This window comes from Musca autumnalis, unplaced genomic scaffold (assembly GCF_047663935.1).
Source record: "Musca autumnalis isolate F117 unplaced genomic scaffold, ASM4766393v1 scaffold_5, whole genome shotgun sequence".
NCBI classification, from domain to species: domain Eukaryota; kingdom Metazoa; phylum Arthropoda; class Insecta; order Diptera; family Muscidae; genus Musca; species Musca autumnalis.
The window spans coordinates 174,729,098-174,754,097 of record NW_027412088.1 but is presented as its reverse complement, the minus strand read 5'-3'; the positions used below and the strand labels follow the sequence as shown (position 1 = coordinate 174,754,097).

Below are 25,000 nucleotides of genomic sequence, written 5' to 3'. Positions count from 1 at the left end.
CGCAAGATACTTCTCACAGGTAGTTTCTGATTGATTCAAACTTTGCACATGGTATTATTTCATCCAGTCATGTATCAGGTTGGAATATGGACTATATCGGTCCACTCCTTCGGGAACTTCTCAACAAAATACGGATAGAATGAAGTTTAAAATCTCTTCTCGGATCGTTTTGAAGTTATTTTCAGCAGGTTGTCGGTGCGGCTTCCTTTACGACGGTACATTTTTTCCCGCGCAAGTCCATACTTCCTGAGATATTGGCCTAAAAACTCCAAAAAAACCCTGACGGCACAAATCAAAATGGCAAATCTGCAAATAGATCTCGCAAGGAGTTTCTGATTGCTGCAGACTTTGCACATCGTATTATTTCATCCAGTCATGAATCAGTAGTGGAATTCTCTAACTCATTTATCGAGTTACCCACAGCTATCGGTAAACTAAATATGCTTATAATTTCGGTAATTATCGATATTTTCCGGCAAGTTAACAACTAAAATAAAGTTGTCGCTAAGCCCTACCCATATCAGCAATGTTCTCAACTTTTATTAATAATTTTCATTCATAATTTTGCGTTTTAATTTTACCGATTTTTGTCGGTAACTCAAAAAATGAGTTACAGAATTCCACTACAGGTTGGAATATGGACTACATCGGTCCACTCCTTCGGGTACTTACTTACTTGGCTGGCCCATTACAGAACATTTGTTCCATAGATCGAACTAAGAAAAGATCTCCAATTCTCTCTGTTATCTCTTCATCCACTTGTTTGCGCCATCTATTCTTTGGCCTGCCAATTCTGCGTGCACCGCCAAACGGCCCGTATTTATACGAGAGGTGCTTTCCTATTTTAACTGAAGATCTTGTGTCAGTTATAGTTATTTTACAAAGCCGAATGAGCTTAGCGGGGATACCAAATTCAGACATTGCTTGGAATACCTTTAAACGTAGCGGGCTGTCGAAGGCTGCTTTATAATCGACAAAAAGGTGGTAGGTGTCGACCTGCATCTCTTGGGTCTTCTCCTGGATTTGCCGCAGGGTAAATATCTGGTCAATGGTGGACTTGGCAGGTCTGAAGCCGCATTGGTATGGCCTAATTATCTCGTTGACCATAGGCTTTAGTCGTTCGCACAATATCCCTGACACTATCTCGTATGCGATAGGGAGAAGACTTATGCCTCTATAGTTGGAGCATAAAGTCTTATCTCCTTTCTTATGGACGGGACACAGGATGCTAAGGTTCCAATCGTCGGGTACGCGTTCTTCCTGCCAAATGGAGCTAACTAGCTGATGCACACACCTTATCAGCGTGTCGCCTCCGGTTTTAAACAGCTCGGCTGGTAGGCCATCAGCTCCTGCTGCTTTATTATTTTTCAGCCGGTTTATTGCTGTCTTTACCTCATATTGGCCGGGTGGTATACATTCAATACCATCTTCTGGGATTGGATCTGTGGTATCTTCGTCGACTTCGCTACTATTGGATACCAACAGTTTGGAAAAATTCTCTTTCCATATCCTAAGCACACTATCAGTATCAGTTACCAGATTACCTTGCTGGTCTCTATAGGAGGATGTGCCAGTTCCAAAGCCATCAGTTTGATGTTTCACTCTTTGGTAGAATTTTCGAGTTCATTCTCTCTCCTGTACATCTCGATTTGTTCATACTCCCGCTTTTCCATCTCTCTCTTTTTCCTGCGGAAAAGACGACTGATTGTAAAGTAGCCCTATATGCCAAATTTTTCTCTTCGGTAGCAGCACGACACTCCTGGTCATACCATAGATTCCTTGGTGGAGGTCTCTGGTATCCAAGTACTGATTTTGCGGCTGTTTGCATGGAGTGGGCAATGTTTTGCCATTGTCCTGATATGTTATCGGGACGAGGAGTGCTTTGATTAAGCAGTTGGGCCAGTTGAGTGGAATATGCTGTGGCTATCTGTTGTGATTGCAGCTTACAGATTGGGGTGAAGCTGGAGACCAGATGTTTTAACCTCCGACCAACTACAAATCCCCAACCAAACTCATGCTTTGTGTCATGGCAGCTATAATACAGTACGTCACCTTTAGGTGTTGTTGCGACGCCTTTCCCGTTCCATTGTATTTCCTGTATGGCAGTGATGTCGGCCTTGTACTTTTCAAGTATATTTGCCAATGCGTAAACTACACCTTCTCTATAAAGAGTGTGAACATTCCAGGTGCAGATTCGCAGATCATGGTCCTTAAAACGTTTGCCATGCTCGTCAACTTTAGAGGAGTTTGTTTTTCTTTTCTTTCGTTATTTCATAGTGGGTTGTTTTTTTTTTTTCTAGGGGAACCCTCTTAACACGACGCCCAAATCCAAGTTTTTAAAGTTATTGTGGGTGAACGCCCGACTCATGTTAGCTCACTATCTTTAACGGGTGTTAAAAGCCGTTCCCCAGGTGACACCACGGGGAGATCAGTGTCCACTTGAGATGAAAGGGGGGCCAAGATAAATCCGGGGCTTTGCCATGTTAAAGCCGGTCAGGACCGTTCCTTGGTATCTTCCATCCCCTACGTCACCACTTCGGGTACCTTCCGCATAAATGTCGGGAAAAGCGAAGTTGAAGCTCCTCTTGGATCGTTTCGATTCTTTTTTCAGTATGTTGTCCTATTGACACCATTTACAATGGTACAATATTTTCCAGAGTACGTACATACTTCCTGAAATAATGACTCAAAAGCTACAAAAACCCTGCCAGCACATACTAAAATGGTTATAGCGCACGATATCTCTACAACTTTTTCAAAAATTTCTTCCAAAATTAGTTTAACGTTATTTAATATTTTTTTTATTAATTTTCTCGTTTAGAGTTAAGCTACATGATGGAAATTTTTTGCAAGAGAATCAAAAGTTTGCTTACTAAAAAGTAAAGCAAATTCGTGATTATTGTGATTTTTTCAGTGGCTAAGGGTATATCTCCGTCAGCACAGCTGACTGATACTTCCTTACTTGTTTGAAGTGTTTAAGTGTGGCAGGCCTTTGAGGAGATTACTATGTAATTAGAAGGTTAACGAATTTATCCATTAAGCTCCAAACGGTCGGTATATATATATTTTTTTAAGTGCCATGCTCAACATTTCCTTTGACTTGGTCAAAATAATAATAATCCACATCTTTGAGCTAAAAACATCAGTTAGGAGACTCCATCAGTTCCTTTCTGCATATTCGGGTGAAGTAGAATTTTTATGAACATTGGTTTAACCACTTTATATCGTTCGGAAGGTTATATTTGTACAATGGTAATACACAAAACAAAATAGTAATTTTCCCCTTGTGCCCCCCTCTCCATTCCTATCACTTTCATTGCACAAAGTAATAAATTTCATATCCCATGTTGATCTTTGTCAATGATCCATCCATTCGCTCGTTGATGTCGTGTAAATCATGTTATTATGCAGATTTCACTCTTTTGCTTCTTTTTTATGGATATTATACAGTTATTTTGACGCAATATTTTAGCTATATATCCTATGTTTTTTTTTTATTTTCTGCTTTTATACATCAATGACCCCGGCTGCGTATATTAAATGCAACTTTATGACAAGAACAAACAAACAAAAAAACTTTCTATAAGCCTGCAGCGAGCGACAAAAAATTTGCTCACAAACATTGTTGCTAAACAATGAATGTTAACAGCCCTTTTTTACTGGGTAGTTGCTGTTGTTGTTGTCATTGTTATGTTTGTTGTCACCACATAAAAAAGCGGCGGACATAAAATGCCAAATGGAATTTACTGGTTTGTAAATTACTTTAAAATAACAGTAATAAAAATGTCATTTTGCATAACATGTAACAAAATTTATGGACACGAAGGACAATGTGTGTGCGAGTGTGTGTAGTTTGTTCGATTGTATCTCAACTGCAATGCAGTTGATGTCTTGAAAAAGGTTTTTCTGCGTATTTCGGCAAAAATTTAATTTCGATATTCTATGGAAATGTCATTCCATGTTATTATTCAGTGGCGAATGCGAAATGAATCTAATAAAAGGTGTTGAAAAGGCTTTGAACAGAATTTCATTGATATGATTGCACTGTGGGAAAAACAATGACAAGGAAAACTAAACAGATTATGAAAGTAGAGCTAAAACTATGAGACACGTGTATCGGCGTTTTTAAAGTTTACATCGGAAGTAACAAAAGAATGCGGGGCAATTTCATTTCATTTCCCATTTATAGTTTTTTCTAAATATTCGAGTACTCCTGGCATTTTAGGTATATAGTATCTTTGGCAACTTTGCTGAGGAGGATGTGGGAATATTTGTGACAGCTTCGATAAAGCTCCTTGCATAAGCTCCGAAATGGTTGACGGGAACTTACCGGAAATCAATAGTACTACGAGTACGTCGTCCGCATAGGCAACAACTTTGATACCTTGATTATTCCGTTCCGTCAAAACAATATTGATTACGGGTAGTAGAGAAGATCTTACAAATGTCCATTCACGATCTTAAAGAGATTTTCTGTCTATAAAATACCTTTTATAGGTCTTCTGTTTATAGAAAATCTAACACAGGATTTCTGTCTGCCGAAAAGCTTTTCCCTCCGTCGATAGAATATGCCTTCTGAATATCGAAGACCATTTATATATATTCTGTCTATAGCAGACTTTAAGAAAGTATTCTGTCTACAGAAAATTTTTCAAAGGTCTTCTCTTCATAGAAGAATGTCCATTCACGACCTTAAAAAGATTTTCTGTCCATAAAAGACATTTTATAGGTCTTCTGTTTACAGAAAATCTAACACAGGATTTCTGTCTGCCGAAAAACTTTTCCCTCCATCCATAGAAGGTGTCTCAAAGGCCGTCTGTACATAGAAACTTTTCAAAGACCTCTCAAGGGCCTTCTGAATACCGAAGACCATTTAAATATCTTCTGTCTATAGGAGACTTTAAGAAAGTCTTCTGTCTATAGAAAAAGTTTCAAAGGTCTTCTCTTCATGGAAGACCTTTTCAAGGTCTTCTGCCCTTATAAGCCTTTCATAGGTATTTTTTGTCTCTAAACGACATCTCGCAGATCTTCAAACCACCTTTCAAAAATCTTCCGTCCATTCAGGTGCTTTCGGCTCGGTGACAGCGGATTGTTGTAGCTCGACTCTGGGAAATTCAAATGTTATTCGGCTCTGTAGTATTCGGATTGTGTAGCCGTATAGGTAGGTTTGGGAGTGGGAGTGGGCTATGAGCGACCAGTTGGAGCGTGGTAAGCGCCAATAGCTTGGAACTTGCTAAGCGCAGGGTTGTTTTTACGAGATTGGAGCTTGTTAAGTGCAAGGAGCTTGCTAGAGGTTGGAGCGTGCTGACCGCGGGATATCTAGTTCCAGTTACCCAGACAGCGACGAGCCACACGTCTATTTCACTCGTAATCTTACGGTGGTATTCGACCACTTCGGTGGAGAAAAACAAAATATATCGCACATTTTCAACAAAAGGATAGTAACTCAAAATTTTGAAATTTTTCTTTTTGCTAAACAGCGATAAATAATGACCAACTCTAGCAACTGTTAAAATCTCATAGTATTTTTTCTACACTTTCGTCAAAAAAAACCGTTATATCACCCTTCATTTCTTCAGAGTCATGCGTATCAACAGTGTTTTGTCTCGACTGAACAATATAAAATGTATGTATATTATGACAGTAACACGAAGTGAATGAGAATTATATGCCAAACACTTACAGAGAACCTAAGATATCCTCTACGACGATTGGATAATTTGGTAATAGGGAACATTAATGGCATTAAAATGGGACCGATTTTAGGTATTTTGATGGTTTTAGAGAACTTGTTTTGACCGAACTACCGGTTATTGGACATTTGCGTTTCCCAGAGGTTACAAAATTTTTTAATTAAAAATTGTCAACCTACGTCCATTTTTTGGTATAGCCCCCATATATAAATGTAATTTGGGGGGTTTTAGCTACATTTTTTGACTAAACAATCCGTAATTTGTCATTTGAAGTTCCCTGCAGTCAACAAATATGTTCAACATAGGTTCATGTTTAGGTATAGCCCCCATATAAGGGTACCTCCCGATTTATGGTTACCAAAATATCGGTTATTTGACAATTTAGGAGTCACAAAACTTCTCCATGAAAAGTGTCAACATAAGTCGATGTTTTGGTATAGCTCAATAAAACGATACAACCCGATTTAATTGTTTTTTTGAAGAATTTAGTCCTGTTTTTCTACTAAATTGGTTGTTTATTGAGATCTTGTGTCCATATATGATACTTACTTACTTAGCTGGCCCATTACAGACATTTGTTCCATAGACCGAACTGTTTAGTGCGTCGCTTTCTGGAATACCGCGCATTTTCATCTCTTCACCCACTTGTTTGCGCCATCTATTCCTTGGCCTGCCAATTCTGCGTGCACCGCCAAACGGTTCGTTTTTATACGCCTTTTTAGCGGGTTCATCTTCGCCCATTCTTATGATATGGCCTAGCCAACGCAATCGCTGCATCTCGATTCGTTTAACTATATTGATGTCGTTGTATAGCAGATACAGCTCGTGGTTCATACGACGTCGATATTCACCGTCAACGCAGATTGGTCCGTAGATCCTTCGAAGAATTTTTCTCTCAAACCCGCCAAGCACTGCATTATCTGCTTGCGGAAGTACCCAGACTTTGGAAGCATACATCAGCACGGGTAGTATCAGTGTTTTGTAAAGCGTTATTTTTGTTTGACGAGTTGTGGCTTTGTTTTTGAAGTGCTTACTTAAGCCAAAGTAGCATCTGTTGGCCAATACAATTCTTCTTTTTATTTCACAACTGATGTCGTTTGTTGTGTTTACGGCGGTGCCGAGGTATACGAAGTCTTTTGCTACCTCAAAATTATAGGAACCAACTTCCACAGTTGGTCCGAGCTCTATGGACGCTTTGCGCGTCGACACCATCAACTTGGTCTTCTTGCCGTTTACCGCCAGACCCACTTTAGCAGATTCTCCTTCGACCTTCATAAAGGCATCGGTTACTTCTTAACTGGTCATCCCATGATGTCTATATCATCAGCATAAACAAGTAACATGTGGCTACTGGTGTAGATTGTTCCACATCTTTTGACGTTTGCCTCTCGAATAACCTTTTCCAGTAGGATGTTGAAAAATTCACACGAAAGGCTGTCTCCTTGCCTGAAACCTCTTTTGGTACATACCTTTTCGGAGAGGTTCTTTCCAATTTTAACTGATGACCTAGTGTCAGTTAAAGTCATCTCACAAAGCCGGATGAGCTTTGCGGGGATACCAAATTCAGACATTGCATGGAATAACTTTGATCGGAGGGGACTGTCGAAAGCTGCTTTATAATCGACAAAACGGTGATATGTGTCGATCTGCATCTCTTGGGTCTTCTCAAGGATTTGCCGCAGGTTAAATATCTGGTCAATGGTGGACTTGCCAGGTCTAAAGCCGCATTGGTATGGACCAATTATTTCGTTGACCATAGGCTTTAGTCGTTCGCACAATATCCCTAACACTATCTTGTAGGCGATAGGGAGAAGACTTATGCCCCTCTAGTTAGAGCATACAGTCTTATCTCCTTTCTTGTGGACAGGGCACAGGATGCTCAGGTTCCAATCGTCGGATACTTGTTCTTCCTGCCAGATGGTGCTAACTAGCTGATGAACTCACCTTATCAGCGTGTCGCCTCCGGTTTTAAACAACTCGGCTGGCAAGCCATCGGCTCCTGCTGTTTTATTATTCTATAGCCGGTTGATTGCTGTTATTACCTCATCTGGGCCGGGCGGTATACATTCTATACCATCTTCAGTGATTGGATCGGTGGTATCATCGTCTTCGCTACTATTGGATACCAGAAATGTTCCTTCCAAATCCTGAGCACACTATCTGTATCTGTTACCAGATTAACTTGCTGGTCTCTACAGGAGGATGTGCCTGTAGCAAAGCCATCTGTCTGATTTTTCACTCTTTGGTAGAGTTTTCGGACTTCATTCTGTCTCCTGTACATCTCGATTTGTTCATACTCCCGCTTTTCCATCTCTCTCTCTTTTTCCTGCGGAAAAGACGTTTCTCCTCCCTCCTTTTCTCCCTATACCTCTATCGTGCGCTACGCGTTGCTACTGATTGTAACGTAGCCCTATATGCCGCATTTTTCTCTTGGGTAGCAGCACGACACTCCTGGCCATACCATGGATCCCTTGGTGGAGGTCTCTGGTATCCAAGTATGGATTTTGCGGCTGTTTGCATGGAGTGGGCAATATTTTGCCATTGTGCTGATATGTTATCGGGACGAGGAGTGCTTTCATTAAGCAATTGGGCTAGTTGAGTGTAAAATGCTGTGGCTATCTGTTGTGATTGCAGCTTACCGATGTCCAACTTCCGTGTTGTGTCTGTTCGCGCTTTGTTTGCTACGTTTAATCTGGTACGTACCTTTGCAGAAACAAGGTAGTGGTCCGAGCCTATGTTTGCTCCTCAGAACGTTCGTACATCCAACACGCTTGATGCATGTCTTCCATCTATCACAACGTGATCAATTTGATTTCTTGTTCTTTGATCTGGCGACAGCCAGGTGCCCTTATGAATATCGAGATGCTTAAATCTGGTATTGCTAACTACCATGTCTTTTGCAGCTGCAAAGTCCATCAGTCTCATACCATTGTCAGATGTTTCACTGTAGAGACTGAATTTCCCGACTATTGGGCCAAAGATATTCTCCTTTCCAATTTTGGCATTAAAATCACCTAGTATAATTTTAATGTCATGGGCAGGGCAATGGCCATAAGTTTCTTCTGCGATTGTAAAATATATCTTTATTCTGTTCGCCCTTGCCTTCAGTGGGAGCATGAGCGCAAATAAAGCTGATGTTGAAGAATTTTGCTTTTAATCGAATTGCAGCTAGTCTTTCATTCACTGGGGTGAAGCTGGAGACCAGAAGTTTTAACCTCCGACCAACTACAAATCCCCAATTAAACTCATGCTTTGTGTCATTGCAGCTATAATACAGTGCGTCACCTTTAGGTTTTGTTGTGACGCCTTTCCCGTTCCATCGTATTTCCTGTATGGCGGTAATGTCGGCCTTATACTTTCCAAGTACATCTGCCAATGCGTAAACTGCACCTTCTCTATAAAGAGTGCGAACATTCCAGGTGCAGATTCACACATCATGGTCCTTAAAACGTTTGCGGGCTTCTTCAACTTTAGAGGGGTTTGTTTTTCTTTTCTTTTGTTTTTTCATAGTAGGCTGTTTTTTCTAGGGGAGGGTTACTAACCCGACGCCCAAACCCAAGTTTTTAACGTTCTTATGGGTTAACGCGAGGAACATTGTAGCTCACTACCTTTAACGGGTGTTAAAGGCAGCTAACCCAGGTGACACCACGTGGAGGTCAGTGTCCACTTGAAATGAAAGAGGGACCAAGATAAATCCGGGGCTTTGCCATGTTAAAGCCGGTCAGGATCGTTCCTTGGTATCTTCCATCCCCTACGTCATCATATATGATTTTATGTATTTCGAGTTTTTTTTTGTCAAGTTATCGAGCCAAGATTACTTCGCGAACTAAGACTGTACACCCTAAGCCGACTCTTTCTTTTTTACTTCTTTCCCCATGTTTTAGATTTCATTATTATTAACTCATTCCCAATGGATTCCCATGTCTCACCTGTGCTAATTTTTTTTTTAATTAAATTTCATTGAAATTTAACACCAAATTGTTTTTTCGACTAAAATTTTTTGTTTTGTTTATTTAACAAGTTTACTTTAATAATCAAAATTATAAATATTACCATATGCTATTATGAAAAATATCAATATTGATTCACTTATAAACATTTATATGCCACTCACTATTGATATCAGTTTGTAAATTGGTAATTGATGCTGCTGTTGGAAATTTGATAGTTTAAAGTTAATTAAAAGATATATATTTTTGCGATATTAAAATTGATGGAATTGCATTGGAGTATTAGGAGAATCTCAATGCAAATGCAAAAAGACCTAACTAGAGAATTTTTAGAAAAAAAATATTTATTTTTTTCTTCTTCTCTTTATGGGGCGATAATTAAATTCTGAATTATACATCAACGGAAATTGATAGTTTATTGTCCACATGATCCAATTGGATATTTCAAACCTATTTAGTACTAATTTGTATTGAAACTGTTTTCTCATTCTCATAAAGCGTTATTTCCCAATCACAAAATTTATCAACAAATTACCAATAATGCTTTCCCAATGATAATTTTAAATTTTATTCCCATGGCAATTGCCTTCATAGCAGGTAATTGACTAGGATTTTACGTTACTGCAACTGAAGTAGGTTTAGCTGTAATTGTTATGGTTTTATTTTGCAACACATTTGTTGTTGTATTTTTTCCGGCCAAAAATTACCAACTGGAATATTTCAAACTAGCCTTAATAATTGCCAAATTATATCGACTTTTTCAAATATAACACACCGCAGTTATCAATGAGAGAGTACTTTAGCAATAACCTACCGCATAATTAACTGAAAGTTGTTTCGGCCATTAGAGATGAAAACTAATTGATGATGAAATTTTTCACAAGTTGAAAATGGGAATACAATTGTGAAAAAGGTTTTCATTCATAGGGGAATGAAATATGCCCATAAGAAGATGGAGAGATTAAAGAATATTTTTCAAAGTAATTTTCATGCAATAAAGATTTTTTTAAAGAATATTTTTGAAAATAATTTTCAGGCAATAAACGTGGATTTTTAAAGAATATTTTTCAAAGTAATTTTCAAGCAATAAACGTGGATTTTTAAAGAATATTTTTCAAAGTAATTTTCAAGCAATAAACGTGGATATTTAAAGAATATTTTTCAAAGTAATTTTCAAGCAATAAACGTGGATTTTTAAAGAATATTTTTCAAGCAATTAACGTGGATTGTTAAAGAATATTTTTCAAGCAATAAACGTGGATTTTTAAAGAATATTTTTCAAGCAATAAACGTGGATTTTTAAAGAATATTTTTCAAGCAATAAACGTGGATTTTTAAAGAATATTTTTCAAGCAATAAACGTGGATTTTTAAAGAATATTTTTCAAGCAATAAACGTGGATTTTTAAAGAATATTTTTCAAGCAATAAACGTGGATTTTTAAAGAATATTTTTCAAGCAATAAACGTGGACTTTTAAAGAATATTTTTCAAGCAATAAACGTGGATTTTTAAAGAATATTTTTCAAGCAATAAACGTGGATTTTTAAAGAATATTTTTCAAGCAATAAACGTGGATTTTTAAAGAATATTTTTCAAGCAATAAACGTGGATTTTTAAAGAATATTTTTCAAGCAATAAACGTGGATTTTTAAAGAATATTTTTCAAGCAATAAACGTGGATTTTTAAAGAATATTTTTCAAGCAATAAACGTGGATTTTTAAAGAATATTTTTCAAGCAATAAACGTGGATTTTTAAAGAATATTTTTCAAGCAATAAACGTGGATTTTTAAAGAATATTTTTCAAGCAATAAACGTGGATTTTTAAAGAATATTTTTCAAGCAATAAACGTGGATTTTTAAAGAATATTTTTCAAGCAATAAACGTGGATTTTTAAAGAATATTTTTCAAGCAATAAACGTGGATTTTTAAAGAATATTTTTCAAGCAATAAACGTGGATTTTTAAAGAATATTTTTCAAGCAATAAACGTGGATTTTTAAAGAATATTTTTCAAGCAATAAACGTGGATTTTTAAAGAATATTTTTCAAGCAATAAACGTGGATTTTTAAAGAATATTTTTCAAGCAATAAACGTGGATTTTTAAAGAATATTTTTCAAGCAATAAACGTGGATTTTTAAAGAATATTTTTCAAGCAATAAACGTGGATTTTTAAAGAATATTTTTCAAGCAATAAACGTGGATTTTTAAAGAATATTTTTCAAGCAATAAACGTGGATTTTTAAAGAATATTTTTCAAGCAATAAACGTGGATTTTTAAAGAATATTTTTCAAGCAATAAACGTGGATTTTTAAAGAATATTTTTCAAGCAATAAACGTGGATTTTTAAAGAATATTTTTCAAGCAATAAACGTGGATTTTTAAAGAATATTTTTCAAGCAATAAACGTGGATTTTTAAAGAATATTTTTCAAGCAATAAACGTGGATTTTTAAAGAATATTTTTCAAGCAATAAACGTGGATTTTTAAAGAATATTTTTCAAGCAATAAACGTGGACTTTTAAAGAATATTTTTCAAGCAATAAACGTGGATTTTTAAAGAATATTTTTCAAGCAATAAACGTGGATTTTTAAAGAATATTTTTCAAGCAATAAACGTGGATTTTTAAAGAATATTTTTCAAGCAATAAACGTGGATTTTTAAAGAATATTTTTCAAGCAATAAACGTGGATTTTTAAAGAATATTTTTCAAGCAATAAACGTGGATTTTTAAAGAATATTTTTCAAGCAATAAACGTGGATTTTTAAAGAATATTTTTCAAGCAATAAACGTGGATTTTTAAAGAATATTTTTCAAGCAATAAACGTGGATTTTTAAAGAATATTTTTCAAGCAATAAACGTGGATTTTTAAAGAATATTTTTCAAGCAATAAACGTGGATTTTTAAAGAATATTTTTCAAGCAATAAACGTGGATTTTTAAAGAATATTTTTCAAGCAATAAACGTGGATTTTTAAAGAATATTTTTCAAGCAATAAACGTGGATTTTTAAAGAATATTTTTCAAGCAATAAACGTGGATTTTTAAAGAATATTTTTCAAGCAATAAACGTGGATTTTTAAAGAATATTTTTCAAGCAATAAACGTGGATTTTTAAAGAATATTTTTCAAGCAATAAACGTGGATTTTTAAAGAATATTTTTCAAGCAATAAACGTGGATTTTTAAAGAATATTTTTCAAGCAATAAACGTGGATTTTTAAAGAATATTTTTCAAGCAATAAACGTGGATTTTTAAAGAATATTTTTCAAGCAATAAACGTGGATTTTTAAAGAATATTTTTCAAGCAATAAACGTGGATTTTTAAAGAATATTTTTCAAGCAATAAACGTGGATTTTTAAAGAATATTTTTCATGCAATAAACGTGGATTTTTAAAGAATATTTTTCAAGCAATAAACGTGGATTTTTAAAGAATATTTTTCATGCAATAAACGTGGATTTTTAAAGAATATTTTTCAAGCAATAAACGTGGATTGTTAAAGAATATTTTTCAAGCAATAAACGTGGATTTTTAAAGAATATTTTTCAAGCAATAAACGTGGATTTTTAAAGAATGTTTTTCAAGCAATAAACGTGGATTTTTAAAGAATATTTTTCAAGCAATAAACGTGGATTGTTAAAGAATATTTTTCAAGCAATAAACGTGGATTTTTAAAGAATATTTTTCAAGCAATAAACGTGGATTTTTAAAGAATATTTTTCAAGCAATAAACGTGGATTGTTAAAGAATATTTTTCAAGCAATAAACGTGGATTTTTAAAGAATATTTTTCAAGCAATAAACGTGGATTTTTAAAGAATATTTTTCAAGCAATAAACGTGGATTTTTAAATAATATTTTTCAAGCAATAAACGTGGATTTTTAAAGAATATTTTTCAAGCAATAAACGTGGATTTTTAAATAATATTTTTCAAGCAATAAACGTGGATTTTTAAAGAATATTTTTCAAGCAATAAACGTGGATTTTTAAAGAATATTTTTCAAAGTAATTTTCAAGCAATAAAAGTGGATTTTTAAAGAATATTTTTCAAAGTAATTTTCAAGCAATAAAAGTGGATTTTTAAAGAATATTTTTCAAAGTAATTTTCAAGCAATAAAAGTGGATTTTTAAAGAATATTTTTCAAAGTAATTTTCAAGCAATAAAAGTGGATTTTTAAAGAATATTTTTCAAAGTAATTTTACAAGCAATAAACGTGGATTTTTAAAGAATATTTTTCAAGCAATAAACGTGGATTTTTAAAGAATATTTTTCAGGCAATAAACGTGGATTTTTAAAGAATATTTTTCAAGCAATAAACGTGGATTTTTAAAGAATATTTTTCAAGAAATAAACGTGGATTTTTAAAGAATATTTTTCAAGCAATAAACGTGGATTTTTAAAGAATATTTTTCAAGCAATAAACGTGGATTTTTAAAGAATATTTTTCAAGCAATAAACGTGGATTTTTAAAGAATATTTTTCAAGCAATAAACGTGGATTTTTAAAGAATATTTTTCAAGCAATAAACGTGGATTTTTAAAGAATATTTTTCAAGCAATAAACGTGGATTTTTAAAGAATATTTTTCAAGCAATAAACGTGGATTTTTAAAGAATATTTTTCAAGCAATAAACGTGGATTTTTAAAGAATATTTTTCAAGCAATAAACGTGGATTTTTAAAGAATATTTTTCAAGCAATAAACGTGGATTTTTAAAGAATATTTTTCAAGCAATAAACGTGGATTTTTAAAGAATATTTTTCAAGCAATAAACGTGGATTTTTAAAGAATATTTTTCAAGCAATAAACGTGGATTTTTAAAGAATATTTTTCAAGCAATAAACGTGGATTTTTAAAGAATATTTTTCAAGCAATAAACGTGGATTTTTAAAGAATATTTTTCAAGCAATAAACGTGGATTTTTAAAGAATATTTTTCAAGCAATAAACGTGGATTTTTAAAGAATATTTTTCAAGCAATAAACGTGGATTTTTAAAGAATATTTTTCAAGCAATAAACGTGGATTTTTAAAGAATATTTTTCAAGCAATAAACGTGGATTTTTAAAGAATATTTTTCAAGCAATAAACGTGGATTTTTAAAGAATATTTTTCAAGCAATAAACGTGGATTTTTAAAGAATATTTTTCAAGCAATAAACGTGGATTTTTTTTAAAGAATATCAAAATTTTTTTCAAGCAAGTAAACGTGGATTTTTAAAGAATATTTTTCAAGCAATAAACGTGGATTTTTAAAGAATATTTTTCAAGCAATAAACGTGGATTTTTAAAGAATATTTTTCAAGCAATAAACGTGGATTTTTAAAGAATATTTTTCAAGCAATAAACGTGGATTTTTAAAGAATATTTTTCAAGCAATAAACGTGGATTTTTAAAGAATATTTTTCAAGCAATAAACGTGGATTTTTAAAGAATATTTTTCAAGCAATAAACGTGGATTTTTAAAGAATATTTTTCAAGCAATAAACGTGGATTTTTAAAGAATATTTTTCAAGCAATAAACGTGGATTTTTAAAGAATATTTTTCAAGCAATAAACGTGGATTTTTAAAGAATATTTTTCAAGCAATAAACGTGGATTTTTAAAGAATATTTTTCAAGCAATAAACGTGGATTTTTAAAGAATATTTTTCAAGCAATAAACGTGGATTTTTAAAGAATATTTTTCAAGCAATAAACGTGGATTTTTAAAGAATATTTTTCAAGCAATAAACGTGGATTTTTAAAGAATATTTTTCAAGCAATAAACGTGGATTTTTAAAGAATATTTTTCAAGCAATAAACGTGGATTTTTAAAGAATATTTTTCAAGCAATAAACGTGGATTTTTAAAGAATATTTTTCAAGCAATAAACGTGGATTTTTAAAGAATATTTTTCAAGCAATAAACGTGGATTTTTAAAGAATATTTTTCAAGCAATAAACGTGGATTTTTAAAGAATATTTTTCAAGCAATAAACGTGGATTTTTAAAGAATATTTTTCAAGCAATAAACGTGGATTTTTAAAGAATATTTTTCAAGCAATAAACGTGGATTTTTAAAGAATATTTTTCAAGCAATAAACGTGGATTTTTAAAGAATATTTTTCAAGCAATAAACGTGGATTTTTAAAGAATATTTTTCAAGCAATAAACGTGGATTTTTAAAGAATATTTTTCAAGCAATAAACGTGGATTTTTAAAGAATATTTTTCAAGCAATAAACGTGGATTTTTAAAGAATATTTTTCAAGCAATAAACGTGGATTTTTAAAGAATATTTTTCAAGCAATAAACGTGGATTTTTAAAGAATATTTTTCAAGCAATAAACGTGGATTTTTAAAGAATATTTTTCAAGCAATAAACGTGGATTTTTAAAGATTTTTTTTCAAGCAATAAACGTGGATTTTTAAAGAATATTTTTCAAGCAATAAACGTGGATTTTTAAAGAATATTTTTCAAGCAATAAACGTGGATTTTTAAAGAATATTTTTCAAGCAATAAACGTGGATTTTTAAAGAATATTTTTCAAGCAATAAACGTGGATTTTTAAAGAATATTTTTCAAGCAATAAACGTGGATTTTTAAAGAATATTTTTCAAGCAATAAACGTGGATTTTTAAAGAATATTTTTCAAGCAATAAACGTGGATTTTTAAAGAATATTTTTCAAGCAATAAACGTGGATTTTTAAAGAATATTTTTCAAGCAATAAACGTGGATTTTTAAAGAATATTTTTCAAGCAATAAACGTGGATTTTTAAAGAATATTTTTCAAGCAATAAACGTGGATTTTTAAAGAATATTTTTCAAGCAATAAACGTTTTTTCAAGCAATAAACGTGGATTTTTAAAGAATATTTTTCAAGCAATAAACGTGGATTTTTAAAGAATATTTTTCAAGCAATAAACGTGGATTTTTAAAGAATATTTTTCAAGCAATAAACGTGGATTTTTAAAGAATATTTTTCAAGCAATAAACGTGGATTTTTAAAGAATATTTTTCAAGCAATAAACGTGGATTTTTAAAGAATATTTTTCAAGCAATAAACGTGGATTTTTAAAGAATATTTTTCAAGCAATAAACGTGGATTTTTAAAGAATATTTTTCAAGCAATAAACGTGGATTTTTAAAGAATATTTTTCAAGCAATAAACGTGGATTTTTAAAGAATATTTTTCAAGCAATAAACGTGGATTTTTAAAGAATATTTTTCAAGCAATAAACGTGGATTTTTTGTTTTGTTTATTTAACAAATTTACTTTAATAATCAAAATTTTTTTCAAGCAATAAACGTGGATTTTTAAAGAATATTTTTCAAGCAATAAACGTGGATTTTTAAAGAATATTTTTCAAGCAATAAACGTGGATTTTTAAAGAATATTTTTCAAGCAATAAACGTGGATTTTTAAAGAATATTTTTCAAGCAATAAACGTGGATTTTTAAAGAATATTTTTCAAGCAATAAACGTGGATTTTTAAAGAATATTTTTCAAGCAATAAACGTGGATTTTTAAAGAATATTTTTCAAGCAATAAACGTGGATTTTTAAAGAATATTTTTCAAGCAATAAACGTGGATTTTTAAAGAATATTTTTCAAGCAATAAACGTGGATTTTTAAAGAATATTTTTCAAGCAATAAACGTGGATTTTTAAAGAATATTTTTCAAGCAATAAACGTGGATTTTTAAAGAATATTTTTCAAGCAATAAACGTGGATTTTTAAAGAATATTTTTCAAGCAATAAACGTGGATTTTTAATGAATATTTTTCAAGCAATAAACGTGGATTTTTTGTTTTGTTTATTTAACAAATTTACTTTAATAATCAAAATTTTTTTCAAGCAATAAACGTGGATTTTTAAAGAATATTTTTCAAGCAATAAACGTGGATTTTTAAAGAATATTTTTCAAGCAATAAACGTGGATTTTTAAAGAATATTTTTCAAGCAATAAACGTGGATTTTTAAAGAATATTTTTCAAGCAATAAACGTGGATTTTTAAAGAATATTTTTCAAGCAATAAACGTGGATTTTTAAAGAATATTTTTCAAGCAATAAACGTGGATTTTTAAAGAATATTTTTCAAGCAATAAACGTGGATTTTTAAAGAATATTTTTCAAGCAATAAACGTGGATTTTTAAAGAATATTTTTCAAGCAATAAACGTGGATTTTTAAAGAATATTTTTCAAGCAATAAACGTGGATTTTTAAAGAATATTTTTCAAGCAATAAACGTGGATTTTTAAAGAATATTTTTCAAGCAATAAACGTGGATTTTTAAAGAATATTTTTCAAGCAATAAACGTGGATTTTTAAAGAATATTTTTCAAGCAATAAACGTGGATTTTTAAAGAATATTTTTCAAGCAATAAACGTGGATTTTTAAAGAATATTTTTCAAGCAATAAACGTGGATTTTTAAAGAATATTTTTCAAGCAATAAACGTGGATTTTTAAAGAATATTTTTCAAGCAATAAACGTGGATTTTTAAAGAATATTTTTCAAGCAATAAACGTGGATTTTTAAAGAATATTTTTCAAGCAATAAACGTGGATTTTTTGTTTTGTTTATTTAACAAGTTTACTTTAATAATCAAAATTTTTTTCAAGCAATAAACGTGGATTTTTAAAGAATATTTTTCAAGCAATAAACGTGGATTTTTAAAGAATATTTTTCAAGCAATAAACGTGGATTTTTAAAGAATATTTTTCAAGCAATAAACGTGGATTTTTAAAGAATATTTTTCAAGCAATAAACGTGGATTTTTAAAGAATATTTTTCAAGCAATAAACGTGGATTTTTAAAGAATATTTTTCAAGCAATAAACGTGGATTTTTAAAGAATATTTTTCAAGCAATAAACGTGGATTTTTAAAGAATATTTTTCAAGCAATAAACGTGGATTTTTAAAGAATATTTTTCAAGCAATAAACGTGGATTTTTAAAGAATATTTTTCAAGCAATAAACGTGGATTTTTTAAGAATATTTTTCAAGCAATAAACGTGGATTTTTAAAGAATATTTTTCAAGCAATAAACGTGGATTTTTAAAGAATATTTTTCAAGCAATAAACGTGGATTTTTAAAGAATATTTTTCAAGCAATAAACGTGGATTTTTAAAGATTATTTTTCAAGCAATAAACGTGGATTTTTAAAGAATATTTTTCAAGCAATAAACGTGGATTTTTAAAGAATATTTTTCAAGCAATAAACGTGGATTTTTAAAGAATATTTTTCAAGCAATAAACGTGGATTTTTAAAGAATATTTTTCAAGCAATAAACGTGGATTTTTAAAGAATATTTTTCAAGCAATAAACGTGGATTTTTAAAGAATATTTTTCAAGCAATAAACGTGGATTTTTAAAGAATATTTTTCAAGCAATAAACGTGGATTTTTAAAGAATATTTTTCAAGCAATAAACGTGGATTTTTAAAGAATATTTTTCAAGCAATAAACGTGGATTTTTAAAGAATATTTTTCAAGCAATAAACGTGGATTTTTAAAGAATATTTTTCAAGCAATAAACGTGGATTTTTAAAGAATATTTTTCAAGCAATAAACGTGGATTTTTAAAGAATATTTTTCAAGCAATAAACGTGGATTTTTAAAGAATATTTTTCAAGCAATAAACGTGGATTTTTAAAGAATATTTTTCAAGCAATAAACGTGGATTTTTAAAGAATATTTTTCAAGCAATAAACGTGGATTTTTAAAGAATATTTTTCAAGCAATAAACGTGGATTTTTAAAGAATATTTTTCAAGCAATAAACGTGGATTTTTAAAGAATATTTTTCAAGCAATAAACGTGGATTTTTAAAGAATATTTTTCAAGCAATAAACGTGGATTTTTAAAGAATATTTTTCAAGCAATAAACGTGGATTTTTTGTTTTGTTTATTTAACAAATTTACTTTAATAATCAAAATTTTTTTCAAGCAATAAACGTGGATTTTTAAAGAATATTTTTCAAGCAATAAACGTGGATTTTTAAAGAATATTTTTCAAGCAATAAACGTGGATTTTTAAAGAATATTTTTCAAGCAATAAACGTGGATTTTTAAAGAATATTTTTCAAGCAATAAACGTGGATTTTTAAAGAATATTTTTCAAGCAATAAACGTGGATTTTTAAAGAATATTTTTCAAGCAATAAACGTGGATTTTTAAAGAATATTTTTCAAGCAATAAACGTGGATTTTTAAAGAATATTTTTCAAGCAATAAACGTGGATTTTTAAAGAATATTTTTCAAGCAATAAACGTGGATTTTTAAAGAATATTTTTCAAGCAATAAACGTGGATTTTTAAAGAATATTTTTCAAGCAATAAACGTGGATTTTTAAAGAATATTTTTCAAGCAATAAACGTGGATTTTTAAAGAATATTTTTCAAGCAATAAACGTGGATTTTTAAAGAATATTTTTCAAGCAATAAACGTGGATTTTTAAAGAATATTTTTCAAGCAATAAACGTGGATTTTTAAAGAATATTTTTCAAGCAATAAACGTGGATTTTTAAAGAATATTTTTCAAGCAATAAACGTGGATTTTTAAAGAATATTTTTCAAGCAATAAACGTGGATTTTTAAAGAATATTTTTCAAGCAATAAACGTGGATTTTTAAAGAATATTTTTCAAGCAATAAACGTGGATTTTTAAAGAATATTTTTCAAGCAATAAACGTGGATTTTTAAAGAATATTTTTCAAGCAATAAACGTGGATTTTTAAAGAATATTTTTCAAGCAATAAACGTGGATTTTTAAAGAATATTTTTCAAGCAATAAACGTGGATTTTTAAAGAATATTTTTCAAGCAATAAACGTGGATTTTTAAAGAATATTTTTCAAGCAATAAACGTGGATTTTTAAAGAATATTTTTCAAGCAATAAACGTGGATTTTTAAAGAATATTTTTCAAGCAATAAACGTGGATTTTTAAAGAATATTTTTCAAGCAATAAACGTGGATTTTTAAAGAATATTTTTCAAGCAATAAACGTGGATTTTTAAAGAATATTTTTCAAGCAATAAACGTGGATTTTTAAAGAATATTTTTCAAGCAATAAACGTGGATTTTTAAAGAATATTTTTCAAGCAATAAACGTGGATTTTTAAAGAATATTTTTCAAGCAATAAACGTGGATTTTTAAAGAATATTTTTCAAGCAATAAACGTGGATTTTTAAAGAATATTTTTCAAGCAATAAACGTGGATTTTTAAAGAATATTTTTCAAGCAATAAACGTGGATTTTTAAAGAATATTTTTCAAGCAATAAACGTGGATTTTTAAAGAATATTTTTCAAGCAATAAACGTGGATTTTTAAAGAATATTTTTCAAGCAATAAACGTGGATTTTTAAAGAATATTTTTCAAGCAATAAACGTGGATTTTTAAAGAATATTTTTCAAGCAATAAACGTGGATTTTTAAAGAATATTTTTCAAGCAATAAACGTGGATTTTTAAAGAATATTTTTCAAGCAATAAACGTGGATTTTTAAAGAATATTTTTCAAGCAATAAACGTGGATTTTTAAAGAATATTTTTCAAGCAATAAACGTGGATTTTTAAAGAATATTTTTCAAGCAATAAACGTGGATTTTTAAAGAATATTTTTCAAGCAATAAACGTGGATTTTTAAAGAATATTTTTCAAGCAATAAACGTGGATTTTTAAAGAATATTTTTCAAGCAATAAACGTGGATTTTTAAAGAATATTTTTCAAGCAATAAACGTGGATTTTTAAAGAATATTTTTCAAGCAATAAACGTGGATTTTTAAAGAATATTTTTCAAGCAATAAACGTGGATTTTTAAAGAATATTTTTCAAGCAATAAACGTGGATTTTTAAAGAATATTTTTCAAGCAATAAACGTGGATTTTTAAAGAATATTTTTCAAGCAATAAACGTGGATTTTTAAAGAATATTTTTCAAGCAATAAACGTGGATTTTTAAAGAATATTTTTCAAGCAATAAACGTGGATTTTTAAAGAATATTTTTCAAGCAATAAACGTGGATTTTTAAAGAATATTTTTCAAGCAATAAACGTGGATTTTTAAAGAATATTTTTCAAGCAATAAACGTGGATTTTTAAAGAATATTTTTCAAGCAATAAACGTGGATTTTTAAAGAATATTTTTCAAGCAATAAACGTGGATTTTTAAAGAATATTTTTCAAGCAATAAACGTGGATTTTTAAAGAATATTTTTCAAGCAATAAACGTGGATTTTTAAAGAATATTTTTCAAGCAATAAACGTGGATTTTTAAAGAATATTTTTCAAGCAATAAACGTGGATTTTTAAAGAATATTTTTCAAGCAATAAACGTGGATTTTTAAAGAATATTTTTCAAGCAATAAACGTGGATTTTTAAAGAATATTTTTCAAGCAATAAACGTGGATCTTTTGTTTTGTTTATTTAACAAATTTACTTTAATAATCAAAATTTTTTTCAAGCAATAAACGTGGATTTTTAAAGAATATTTTTCAAGCAATAAACGTGGATTTTTAAAGAATATTTTTCAAGCAATAAACGTGGATTTTTAAAGAATATTTTTCAAGCAATAAACGTGGATTTTTAAAGAATATTTTTCAAGCAATAAACGTGGATTTTTAAAGAATATTTTTCAAGCAATAAACGTGGATTTTTAAAGAATATTTTTCAAGCAATAAACGTGGATTTTTAAAGAATATTTTTCAAGCAATAAACGTGGATTTTTAAAGAATATTTTTCAAGCAATAAACGTGGATTTTTAAAGAATATTTTTCAAGCAATAAACGTGGATTTTTAAAGAATATTTTTCAAGCAATAAACGTGGATTTTTAAAGAATATTTTTCAAGCAATAAACGTGGATTTTTAAAGAATATTTTTCAAGCAATAAACGTGGATTTTTAAAGAATATTTTTCAAGCAATAAACGTGGATTTTTAAAGAATATTTTTCAAGCAATAAACGTGGATTTTTAAAGAATATTTTTCAAGCAATAAACGTGGATTTTTAAAGAATATTTTTCAAGCAATAAACGTGGATTTTTAAAGAATATTTTTCAAGCAATAAACGTGGATTTTTAAAGAATATTTTTCAAGCAATAAACGTGGATTTTTAAAGAATATTTTTCAAGCAATAAACGTGGATTTTTAAAGAATATTTTTCAAGCAATAAACGTGGATTTTTAAAGAATATTTTTCAAGCAATAAACGTGGATTTTTTGTTTTGTTTATTTAACAAATTTACTTTAATAATCAAAATTTTTTTCAAGCAATAAACGTGGATTTTTAAAGAATATTTTTCAAGCAATAAACGTGGATTTTTAAAGAATATTTTTCAAGCAATAAACGTGGATTTTTAAAGAATATTTTTCAAGCAATAAACGTGGATTTTTAAAGAATATTTTTCAAGCAATAAACGTGGATTTTTAAAGAATATTTTTCAAGCAATAAACGTGGATTTTTAAAGAATATTTTTCAAGCAATAAACGTGGATTTTTAAAGAATATTTTTCAAGCAATAAACGTGGATTTTTAAAGAATATTTTTCAAGCAATAAACGTGGATTTTTAAAGAATATTTTTCAAGCAATAAACGTGGATTTTTAAAGAATATTTTTCAAGCAATAAACGTGGATTTTTAAAGAATATTTTTCAAGCAATAAACGTGGATTTTTAATGAATATTTTTCAAGCAATAAACGTGGATTTTTTGTTTTGTTTATTTAACAAATTTACTTTAATAATCAAAATTTTTTTTCAAGCAATAAACGTGGATTTTTAAAGAATATTTTTCAAGCAATAAACGTGGATTTTTAAAGAATATTTTTCAAGCAATAAACGTGGATTTTTAAAGAATATTTTTCAAGCAATAAACGTGGATTTTTAAAGAATATTTTTCAAGCAATAAACGTGGATTTTTAAAGAATATTTTTCAAGCAATAAACGTGGATTTTTAAAGAATATTTTTCAAGCAATAAACGTGGATTTTTAAAGAATATTTTTCAAGCAATAAACGTGGATTTTTAAAGAATATTTTTCAAGCAATAAACGTGGATTTTTAAAGAATATTTTTCAAGCAATAAACGTGGATTTTTAAAGAATATTTTTCAAGCAATAAACGTGGATTTTTAAAGAATATTTTTCAAGCAATAAACGTGGATTTTTAAAGAATATTTTTCAAGCAATAAACGTGGATTTTTAAAGAATATTTTTCAAGCAATAAACGTGGATTTTTAAAGAATATTTTTCAAGCAATAAACGTGGATTTTTAAAGAATATTTTTCAAGCAATAAACGTGGATTTTTAAAGAATATTTTTCAAGCAATAAACGTGGATTTTTAAAGAATATTTTTCAAGCAATAAACGTGGATTTTTAAAGAATATTTTTCAAGCAATAAACGTGGATTTTTAAAGAATATTTTTCAAGCAATAAACGTGGATTTTTAAAGAATATTTTTCAAGCAATAAACGTGGATTTTTAAAGAATATTTTTCAAGCAATAAACGTGGATTTTTAAAGAATATTTTTCAAGCAATAAACGTGGATTTTTAAAGAATATTTTTCAAGCAATAAACGTGGATTTTTAAAGAATATTTTTCAAGCAATAAACGTGGATTTTTAAAGAATATTTTTCAAGCAATAAACGTGGATTTTTAAAGAATATTTTTCAAGCAATAAACGTGGATTTTTAAAGAATATTTTTCAAGCAATAAACGTGGATTTTTAAAGAATATTTTTCAAGCAATAAACGTGGATTTTTTGTTTTGTTTATTTAACAAGTTTACTTTAATAATCAAAATTTTTTTCAAGCAATAAACGTGGATTTTTAAAGAATATTTTTCAAGCAATAAACGTGGATTTTTAAAGAATATTTTTCAAGCAATAAACGTGGATTTTAAAGAATATTTTTCAAGCAATAAACGTGGATTTTTAAAGAATATTTTTCAAGCAATAAACGTGGATTTTTAAAGAATATTTTTCAAGCAATAAACGTGGATTTTTAAAGAATATTTTTCAAGCAATAAACGTGGATTTTTAAAGAATATTTTTCAAGCAATAAACGTGGATTTTTAAAGAATATTTTTCAAGCAATAAACGTGGATTTTTAAAGAATATTTTTCAAGCAATAAACGTGGATTTTTAAAGAATATTTTTCAAGCAATAAAACGTGGATTTTTAAAGAATATTTTTCAAGCAATAAACGTGGATTTTTAAAGAATATTTTTCAAGCAATAAACGTGGATTTTTAAAGAATATTTTTCAAGCAATAAACGTGGATTTTTAAAGAATATTTTTCAAGCAATAAACGTGGATTTTTAAAGAATATTTTTCAAGCAATAAACGTGGATTTTTAAAGAATATTTTTC

General features: G+C 29.7%; 2 protein-coding genes across 3 annotated transcripts in view; one reads left to right on the top strand and one right to left on the bottom strand.

The window, feature by feature from the left end:
• The window catches only part of LOC141404970 (uncharacterized), a 1,496,028-nt gene that overhangs the window by 1,079,739 nt on the left and 391,289 nt on the right, over positions 1-25,000 (bottom strand). The window lies entirely within an intron of this gene.
• The window catches only part of LOC141406044 (uncharacterized), a 50,059-nt gene continuing 35,277 nt past the window's right edge, over positions 10,219-25,000 (top strand). The window contains exon 1 of the mRNA XM_073991055.1: positions 10,219-10,240. Coding sequence (XP_073847156.1) covers positions 10,219-10,240 — 22 coding nt within the window. The remainder of the gene's footprint in view (positions 10,241-25,000) is intronic.